Consider the following 10,771-nt stretch of genomic DNA (forward strand, 5'->3'; position numbering starts at 1 on the left):
TGTTGTACACATACAAATGAAGACAGTAAAATCATTTCTAGCCTTTCAAGAAACTATATATTATATTGCTTTGCTTACATATAAATGAGGTTTTTATTGATTTCATTTGAATTGTTTTAAATATACTAATAGTTTGAATTATCAGGCATCTACTTTAAATAGAAAATATGTATGTAAATCCTTAAAGATTAATAAATTAGTTACAAAAAAGTAATTAATACCTCGTTCATTCTTTTTTTTCATTTTGATACCCAGTGCCACAGATTAAATAATACGCGTCAAAAACATCTGACAAATGACAGCTATTTTATTAGGTTATACACAAATCAGATTATATAAATAAACTTACTCCGAACCTTTCACAAGATAAAATATTTAATATATTAATAATAAATATTTACATACAAGGTTATGATACTTTTCTTTAGCCGAGAGCAAATTAAACTAACAGTTCACCATGGTTTTAATGAAAGGTTCTCAAATTCCTAAAGATGCTGTTGTACTCGATGAAGTTGAAGCGATCAGTTATGTATGGGATGTTGTATCAAAATGGGATTCGTGGTCAGACATGTAAGATAATAGTAGTATAATAAAATAATGTGCCTATTTTAAATAATTTAAGGTTAGCATTGCCCTATATAAGATTATTAAAAAAGCTTAAGACGAAATTATTACCAGTTCAAAAAAAAAATATTTTAATAATTTATTATATTATACTAGGAAGTTAATTGTAACAATCTAATACCTGCTTAAATGCTATAATATATAACTTTCATTTCTGCAATAATTCATTGGAAAAAATAATATCCTAATGCAGAATTTATTTTTGTATTTAATAAACTTAAATCAATATTCCTCGACATTACAGATGGGCATTACGATACGGCCCAATGGTCCTGGGGGCTATAAATTCAGTAAGCGGTGTTATTATAAATAATCACTACAGATGGAAACTGAAACTTGGAAATTATGGATATTTTTCATCAACTTTGCCTCTTACTGTGATGCCTGGCATTTTAACTCTTATTTTTCATAAACATGTAAGTTATACAAAGTAATGATAATAGCAATTACTTTCTGATCAATTTTTAAGCAGTTGCTTTATATTAAAGAATCAACAACTAGGCAGGAAACCTTATAGTGTTAAAGTTATATAAGGTGCAGGACCAATGAGTGGCTACACACTGCAACAACCATAAATGATTCTGAAAACTTTGATGAGCTGACCTTTATAAGCCAAAACCATGAACATGACCTGCAGCTATTACCTAGCTACTTAACCTTATACTTACACCCATATAGAAGTGCCAACTTCTTTACTTCTTGGTCTGCTCCTGAGGTTTTCTTGAGAGATTTATTAATTAACAAGTAAAACAATAGAAGTGTTGCTAGATTATTCCTACATCTTCTGTTAGAAGCTTTATTTATATTGCTTTAGGAGTTTTTTCAGTTAATTATATAATTTATAAGGCCATTTAATTAAAGAAAATAATTATATTTGTCTCTATTTTCCCTAGCTCATATCAACAGACTTGCTTTTAATGAAGAATGATACATGCCCTGTCTGCTATGAAGTTAAATCATCAGCAATACAAATATCTATGGGTTTATTATATCCAATGGTATTGGCTCCCACGTCAGCTTTAATGGTAATATTACTTTTCTACCTTTCTAAAGACAAGTAGGATTAATCCAAGAACACAGTCCATGTGGTGGTAATGCTTTGTACAAGCCAGTGTAAATACAATTATACAAGCTCAAGGGATATTTTAGTTCCCAAGGATGAGAATCAATTAATATTGATAACAGCACTATTGTCTCTGGGCAGTGGTCATACATGCCACTCAAATATTGCAAAATATTATGTCATCTGTTTGATATTGTCTCTTGACAATATAAGTTGAATGATTAAAATTAATGTAATATTAACCAGAGATATGACTAAATAAATGACCTTTTTTCGTTGTCTAAATACAAATAGTATTTATGTTTTTTTTTATAATGTATACACCTCTTTATTTTTAATTTCTCTTCATTTTTTTTTGTTTTCAGCTAGCCAATAGATATGCAACATACAGAGTGCCACATCTTTTCGAAGGTCCTAAGGTTATGTTTGGTTTTTTGAAGAAGCATACAAAACCATTTACTGGTACTTTAGGATATATTGCTTTAATCCAACTTGCTGCCTCGGCCTTCATTACCTATTTTGAAATGAAAAATACTTTTACATTAAGGCATAAAATAGTGGAAATAGAAAATAAAATGGAGCAAGAGTTAAATGATAATAAGATAAGACTGTAATTTATTTTTATAAGTCGTAAATATAGTTGTTGAATTTTGTAATGTAGTTTTAATATAGTGTTTTATCAATTAGTTTCGGATTTATTATTTGTGTTTATTATTTAGAGAGTTGGCCAGCATGGAAATTCTCTGTTATATCATTGAAGATTTCCGAACGAATTCACATTTCACAGTGAAGCGGCGCAACGTTTTCGCCGTACTTGCGCGCCGAACGCCTATGTTTTGGACAATCTTTAACATTACTATAAGTATTTGAAACGGGATATTTACCATGTTCTCGTGACCAAGACATTCGTAGATAATGTCAAAATATCACATATATAATGTCAAAGTGACAAACAAATACAAATAAAAAACATGGTAAATATCCCGTTTCAAATACTTATAGTACTAAAAATAACAACAATTAAATTGATGGATTAATTATCATGCAAACCTCTTCCCAATGTAGTTTTTTTACAAAATGATCATAAACAAGATATATAACCTTGTTGGTACTCAGCGAGAGTGTACATAACGGCATCAGTAGCGCTACTCGCTGCGAATTCACAGCGCACTTGCGGCGTACTCGGTGAGCCTGCTGCTAACTCGTCGTGCTTTAACTTATCTCGCAAATCTTATCCATCCATCCATCCATCCAATATATATCCATAATAGCCTGAAGGGATTTTATAACGATAACCAAGCCTGCCTCCAACGCATGTAAAGCTCCCTTATTGTCTCACCAGAATGGCCGAAATATCATCGATGTATTCTTATCATCCGAGATACGGAGGATAACCATTAATTCTCCATATATACATACATATTTTAAACATATGGAGTAAACATTGGAATCAATGTTAAAAAAACTTGTCGATACACCAGAATAGATCGGCCGAAAACATACTTGATGCTATCGTTATTTTAAACGGATATATTTAACATGTATTCATATTTACCACGTTTTAACCGTATAATGTTATTCTGTTACAAGTAATCATTCAACAAATAAGGAAGAAGGAAGTGCAAGAATTGACGCGACTAAGCAGTTTTTCAAGATGTTTGATAAGGTCGCTTTATTGATAGTCGAACAAATTATGACCGGGAATGAGATAAAAGTTTATCACTTGAATCCGTGTCGAAGTAAGAGTTAATACAATGAAATAAAAGACTACACAAGGGCTACTTTAACTTTGTCCGAATCAGCCGCAATTTGTTTTTGTTTTCTTTTTATTATTATTAGTACTTCGCTTAAAGAAAAAAATATACGAAGTTTATCCGAAGGTAGGTACTTTGCCAGACAACGCGCTTCTTCAACAGTTGCGGTGCGAAGACAATAGGTACGTTAACATATCTTATATCCTCAGTCCCTAGTGAATTATATTTTACCAAAGATTATATTTATGAAAAAGTAAAAAAATATGTGCTGTCCCGCCTTTATCATATCAGTACCTCGGTTTTATTTCTACGATTTTAGTGTTTCAAAATTATTAAGATGTACTTTAGAGATGTACTTTTTTTACTTTAGAGATGTACTTTTTTTACTTTAGAGATGTACTTTTTTTACTTTAGAGATGTGAATTTAGAGATGTACTTTTTTAATGACAAGGAATCGCTTCCGTATGGCAGTCGAGGACCTCAATATTAACACTTTTAATAAGGTCTAAATAAGATGGATATCATTTTTAATTAATGAAATCACATCAATTCTTTTAGTTTTGGTTCGAAAAAAATATCAAGTCATTCAGGAAGGATGTTAATCATAAAGAACGCAATTTTTTTCTTTTGGCAGATGTTTTATTATCAAATCAGAGACAAGTTTTGATCTTCAACAAAATAAGCATCGATATAATAATAACAATTTGTATTAAAAATATCGACAAAGTAAGACGGCCACTTACGATCTACAACAAATAAAACTTATTTAATCATATAATTTTTTTTATTTTAGTTTTCTATTTTGTAATATTTTTATAATTTTCGCTTTGACATTCGATATTTAAAGTTATAACAAATCTTAACTTTTTATCTTAATATAAATTCAGAACGTCACCTGAAAGGTCTGACTTAACTCCATCTAAGTACACAGATTAAATATTGGATGTCAGTGCGCAATGATCTGCCATGGTAAAATTGTAAAATGTAAAAAAGTATATTCATGCTATATCACTAACTAATAGCTAACGAAATTACCGTGACCTTTTATTAAACAGCTTTATTATCAAGGTGACTTTTCACGTAAACCGTAATTTTTATTCTGTAATTACACCATACAATATCTGTTTTCAGTAAGTTGATGTAGGTAATAAATACGTTCCTATATATAGTAACCGATGTTCAATATGGCAAATATTGAAAATCAGTAGCCTTGTCTGTCCGTTACTTGTTTAGGGTAAGTTTCCACTGAAATACACAAAGTTGGCGATTTCTGATGAATTTAATTTGAAAAAGTAACCAATTGGCCTTTCGTGGCCGTTTACTGTTAGAGCATAGATTCCTGAGCAAAATATAGTGGCAATAATTAATCTTTTGAATTTTACATCTACCCAAATCATTAAATATAAAAATTAAATACCAATTTACGACCACTAAGATCTATCATTAAAACTATAATTTCTTAATTTACTCTATAATGATCTTAAACGTTTACCTTATCATTATGTAAATTTTTTCAAGTTATTTTAAAAATTATCAAGTTTATATGAAAAGGCCACCCCAGACCAAATAAATCAGAATCAATTTTATAGATCAGTAAGATATTATAAGTTTCGTATTCACTAGATATATAAAATATAATAAGAGTATTAATGCTTTCCTTCCTGTTAAATTTTAAGACAAGAACAACCGAAATTGATAGAAATCAAAGTCTGCTTTTAATTCCATTCTGAAAATATGACGTGTACAATTTGATAACTAGAAAAAAAAATGACAGACCTTTACACGATAGCTATGACTATCTAAGTGTATTATCAGTCATATTTTAGTGAATACGATCCTTAAATTCTTGCCACTGAGAGAATCTGTTTCTGACATCTGTCAGGTAGTCATGACTAGCGATACACTACAAAAAAAACAATTCACATAACATTGTAACAGCGTCAATTAAAAATATATATTGATTGACGCAAATTATAGCATTCATTTTAATTTGACATAATCACATTTTTCGTCAGTACGCCATAATAAACGACAATAATATTTTTATCATAAATTCTCGCAACTTCAACGTTACATCGTTCAGTCGATTACAAACCTGTCTGATGCACATTCTCTCAGCAGCTGAACTTTAAAAGAATTAAACTTAACAACTTCACATTAGTTAAACCTATTCACAAATGTTAGAACTACATTATCATCCAATAGCATACATTTTTAAAAATTATAACCTCCAGGCATATTGTGAACAATAAACACCATTCAGTTCTTATTATTTAATAATAATTCGGCGTTTATATTTCCACTGATAATATTGCCAGTGTTAAGAGACATTACGTAACAATAAGTTGAGTCAAAATTATGATCTAAGTGAACACCAGATGTAATTAAATAGATACTCAAATAATAAGAAATCTAAAATCTAGCGAGTTTTATTATGACAACGTGCATTTTCACACTTTTAATATTAATTATCAAACGAGTTCGTTGAAACGTTCAGTGTATATTGTAACGGCTAAACGTTACTATATACACTACAAACACTTCCACTGTGAGCCACAAACAACTTTAAACTTTGCATAGAACAACTATAGTCTAAATTCACGTACTCATCTAGAATGACTAAAAATATCCACACATGTGTTAAATATTTATTCGAGTATCGAAGTATTACGATAGACGTACGTTTACAAAGCGAAATAACGTCATTATAGAATAACGACATTTTGTACTTCTGCGAGGTTTTGCTTTATCTATAACTTTACACTCTTAACCTAATATGGGGTTTATTTTGCTAATCATTACGTGCTTATAGGGTTGTGAGATCTAGAAAGTAAATTAACTTTATGTGGATATTTTTAGAAAGGAATGGTTTGGACCAGATCATTGTGATAGAGTATTTTAGCCTTATAGGAGTTCAGTGCATGGACATGTATTCTTATTTAACAATTTAGTGCAGTCGGAGTTACCTGCAGATCTCGATCTGGCTATTTATTTATATAACGTATATAGCAAGCTACAAATAATAAAGATCATATTTGTGATGCTTGCTCGTTGTCCGATATTGATTTAATAAAAATGTAGTAATCACATTTATTTTGTTGTTAGCAGGAGTTGGAGAGATTGATGTACCCATTGATATTTGCCCGATGCTAAATACTTGGTGTAACCTATTAATGATAAGACTTGTCTATAAAAATATTATGGCGGTTTTATTATGGGTTAGGAAGTGTATGTGAAGTTGAAATAAATATGTAAGACAGGCCCGAGACTGGTCATGTTCCATGAGGACCTAATCTCTGGCCCATTAACTATATAAGAGCCACCAAACACGATGGAGACTTATTGGGATTTATCATTGAGTAGATTGACAGTACTATAGGAATAATTTGGGACAAAGATAATTTAAAAAAATGTAAATTAGGATAAAAAATAATAACTATTTTAAAAATTGTTACCAGGTACTAATTATGTAACTATCTTAAGCTTTTTCATGACAAATGAAAAAACTGTAGATGCATCTTATTTTGAGTAAATGACTGTACTGGAGACATATTAATGAGCCCGTCAAAACATTCATATTTTTTCTTTTTAAACTGTGGTTAACACACTAATCTCACCTAACTTCTTAGTATTGTACTTACTGTAATTACTTAACGCGTTAACCTTCATAATACAATTACCGTAAATCAAACTGTATATCATTCAACAAATGCAATAGCACTTTACAAGCAAAACCTCGCAACAAAATGTCAAAGTACCCTCAATTATCATCATTTCAAAGATGGCACCTTGGATCTCCTCGGGAATGTCGTTGGCAGTGATATATCTTAATATTAAAGCATATCGATGTAACACGAACTCTTGTCTGGGCAGGAATCACTTTGAGCATAATTCTGACCCATTGTACTTCTGTGGGCGTTACACCGCCACGTGGCATACGGAACACTAGACGCTGATGCAGACGTATACTTAGAAACTACGCTATTAACACAATATATGTCACTCGCATTAGTCCGATATAATTGCTTATTTGTATATGCGAGTCTGGGATGCCCGTGGACGGACGGGTTCGCCATTTGCTAGCAGCGCTGGTTGACGTACTCGTTGTAGGAGGCTGATACCTCCTCGGACTGATATCTGGTCAGTTTGATACTCCTTCTCATGTCAGCCGTTATGGCTGCCTTGTATCCCCCCTTTCGGAGGAGGGAGTCGATTGTTTGTATTTGGTCCCAACCTGGAAATATTATTGATTTTTGGTTATGTTACTTCTAATCCTAATTTAATATTAATATTGATTACTTACAAGATAAATAATATGAAGCTGATATAGAAAATTTAGTATAAATATAAATATATAAGTATTTTAGTAAATAATTAATCATAATTTTTGTAATAAGTCCATAGTGAAATGAAGCCTCTCAAGGGAAGAATACAGGTGTACAAAGACTCAATAAATATATCATACCTTGTTCAGTGGCGACTTGAGGTAAGTAGGTTGCAGTGCGCTTCGAGCCCCGCTCGCTAATGAATTCGATGCGGATGCCGTGTTTGCCCAACTTCCAATCTAAGTAATGTTCAGCCTCTTCGAAGTGTTGAAGAATAGACACGGACACCGTGAGACGAGGAACCTCCTCGCGGGTTATAGGTGTAAAACGAGAATCCTTTAAAGCACTAGTGATTGCATACTCCCGAAGACCTGGAATCAATTGACGATATTTAACTATATTCAGATTTATTGCTTATTTATCTCCTCATTATCTTGGATTCGAATCTTAGTTATTAGGTTACTGTGATCATAAATTGTTAAGAAAAAAGTTTGTAGTATAAATTCACATTTGCAAGAACCAGTAATAGTATTGCATCATAAAAGCACTCAGAGTTTTTTATAGAGCTTTGTTCCCACACTGTTCAATGTTCAAAACAAATTACTTTTTGCCATTATATTGCTCTCTACAGATTCCCTATAAATTCAGACAAAAGTATAACAATGAGTGTTTCTATTGTAAGATTACGCAAAGATAAATACTATTATGGCTATATATGGGTACAATTATTTTCTTTTCTTTCTTGACAATTCTTTGCAAGAATGACTAGCTTAAAAAAAAACACTACCAAACTGTCTGAATTCTGAAGTAAGAAGAAAAAGTGCCCAAACACAAAAAAAAATTTAAAAGGATTCATATTTAAATTGAAAAAATTAAAGAATGAGCACTCATGTAAAGGTGCACTCTCCCGTGCATATTATTTTTATTGTTATTTAATAGCCATTGAAGACTGAATAGGTATAATTTAGGTTTAGTGACTGATATCAGACATAATATTAACCAAATAATAAAATATATTAAAGGTTTGTGTTCTAATTAAATTACATTGATACAACTTTTCGATTTACTGTGTATTTTGGACCTATCAGTAGTAAGACTGCTAAATTTTCTGTTGCACTAATCATAACTATATCACATTATTTTTTCTATCACAAATAAATAAAATAACAAACAAAAATGAGCAACAATGTTTGATGAGGAGCCTGCAGGCAAGACATTTTTGTTAAAAGTCACAGTTAAAGTCACATGACAATGAATCAACTTTGTAATTCTTCGTATTACAAACCTGAGTGCAAATGCATTGCATTAAAGGTCCCAATACATCCACGGAGACGATGCTCCTTACCAATCTTCCAAGTAACAAAAAGGGGACTGAAAAAAATAAAAAATGGAATTATTAAGGAACAAATTAAATAACATGCCAAAATATTGTGTTTTCTTTCGAAACCATAATAGTGGTTCCATTTTATACCGTTAAAGTGTAGTTATGTCATTTTTTTCGTTTTATTTGGATAATTTTTTGCTGGAGACTAATTTTTGTCATTGTGTTGTAATGTTAATTAGTTACGAAGATCATCTGGTGCTATCTGACACATCTGTGCACATCTGACTTCTACATCAGGGGTTGCGGAATCCTACCTGCTAGTGACAAAAATTAAGCATTGACCGTTCAAATATCTAAGACGGTCTCATTTTTTTTGTTTTTATTATTGTTTAAAACAGTTTTTTAAATACTTTACTATTAAATTATTTTTTTTTATATTTAAGACATAACAGAAATGATGAGAATAAAATGAGTATAAAAAGTATACTGAACTACACTATAGTAACTAGCTAACAGAGATAAAGAATCATGGCATAATACCGTTCGATTTAAGCAGAATTAATTTTTCTTTTTGTGATCTACTGTTTGTAGCATTAAGACTTTTACTTTGTGTTGTGTTGTTACTACATTTTTACTAATGAGACTAACTTTGGCTTTATAAACATTTTATATATAGATTAAAATAATCTATGAATATTTAACAGTTACCTATTATCATACAGAAAGTGCAGATGTTGTTGAGGATTATAAAAATAACTGTTTTCACAGTTATTTAATAATAAAACACTTTGTGTAATTTAGTTAGTAATAACTATAAATATCCTTTGTCTTCTTGCAACCATTTCCATACAGTTAGTTGGATTATTCTTATGGTTAATTATGGATTAAGTTTATTTCAAATCAATTGTTCTAAAGAACACTTAATTCTATTGTTTATTAATTAGTTACTTACACTTCATAATATTACTTTACTTACTATGCTTCGTTAGTAAAATTTGGCGTTTGTGGCGGGTCCATACTATGCAGCTGACAGTACAAGACGTCGAAACAAAAGTAACACATATCAGGAATTGCAACTGATTCTAGGTAACCATTTATAGGTCGTTCAACGTGGTTGCTGTACGAATTGTTCAATTTCTGCTTCTTTGTTCCACAACATACTGAAGACATGATGGTTGGTACAGAGTTATAATACTAATAATTAGAAACAGCAATCACACAATGTACAAAGTAAACGAAATCAACACATGAACACACACACACACTCTTTCAATAGGTTTTCCTGCTATTCGTCAATTCATATGACAGTAGTGAGCAAACAGAAACAGCTAAATGCAGAGACACGCAGGGAGTGATTAATGAGTGCAATTTAAATGATCAAATTCACAGGCTCAAAATACTGTTTGTAAATGTAATTTAAATCTTAATAGATCAATAAATTATAATAAAAATGTTTTTAATGATTACGATCGCAATACAGCTATATAACTGCTTAGGTAAATATATTTTAATTGCCATTTAAATTTTTTTAAATTAAGTTTTAGCATAATATTATCACATACGTGTAAATTTTCTGATAAATATGAACTAGATAAATCCTGTTTATTTTAGTATTTTATTGTATAGTATAATTATGTTGTTTTTATTGAATTTCATTAGGAATAGTCAATAAACTGAGTAA

General features: G+C 30.7%; 2 protein-coding genes across 2 annotated transcripts; one reads left to right on the forward strand and one right to left on the reverse strand.

The window, feature by feature from the left end:
• Positions 1 to 301: 301 nt before the first annotated feature.
• On the forward strand, positions 302 to 2,373 carry LOC113395143 (uncharacterized). The gene is made up of 4 exons (XM_026632740.2): positions 302 to 570; positions 869 to 1,040; positions 1,518 to 1,649; positions 2,053 to 2,373. The coding sequence occupies exons 1-4, from the start codon at positions 458 to 460 to the stop codon at positions 2,299 to 2,301; spliced, it is 666 nt and encodes a 221-aa protein (XP_026488525.2). The 5' UTR covers positions 302 to 457; the 3' UTR covers positions 2,302 to 2,373.
• A 1,685-nt stretch (positions 2,374 to 4,058) lies between these two features.
• Positions 4,059 to 10,446, reverse strand: LOC113391353 (uncharacterized protein CG5902). The gene is made up of 4 exons (XM_026627291.2): positions 10,067 to 10,446; positions 9,052 to 9,137; positions 7,907 to 8,137; positions 4,059 to 7,675 (listed from the first exon to the last, which is right to left on the reverse strand). Exons 1-4 carry the CDS (start codon positions 10,258 to 10,260, stop codon positions 7,521 to 7,523), a joined length of 666 nt encoding a protein of 221 aa, XP_026483076.1. The 5' UTR covers positions 10,261 to 10,446; the 3' UTR covers positions 4,059 to 7,520.
• Between the last annotated feature and the right edge of the window lie 325 nt (positions 10,447 to 10,771).

Source organism: Vanessa tameamea, chromosome 10, assembly GCF_037043105.1.
Source record: "Vanessa tameamea isolate UH-Manoa-2023 chromosome 10, ilVanTame1 primary haplotype, whole genome shotgun sequence".
Classification (NCBI taxonomy): Eukaryota; Metazoa; Arthropoda; class Insecta; order Lepidoptera; family Nymphalidae; genus Vanessa; species Vanessa tameamea.

Coding starts and splice junctions, on each gene's coding strand:
- LOC113395143 (XM_026632740.2), top strand. CDS start 458: ATGGTTTTAATGAAAGGTTCTCAAATTCCTAAAGATGCTGTTGTACTC. Junction 571..868: donor TGGGATTCGTGGTCAGACAT/GTAAGATAATAG, acceptor TCGACATTACAG/ATGGGCATTACGATACGGCC. Junction 1,041..1,517: donor CTCTTATTTTTCATAAACAT/GTAAGTTATACA, acceptor TATTTTCCCTAG/CTCATATCAACAGACTTGCT.
- LOC113391353 (XM_026627291.2), bottom strand. CDS start 10,260: ATGTCTTCAGTATGTTGTGGAACAAAGAAGCAGAAATTGAACAATTCG. Junction 9,138..10,066: donor AATTTTACTAACGAAGCATA/GTAAGTAAAGTA, acceptor TATTTTTTTCAG/TCCCCTTTTTGTTACTTGGA. Junction 8,138..9,051: donor TGCAATGCATTTGCACTCAG/GTTTGTAATACG, acceptor AATTGATTCCAG/GTCTTCGGGAGTATGCAATC.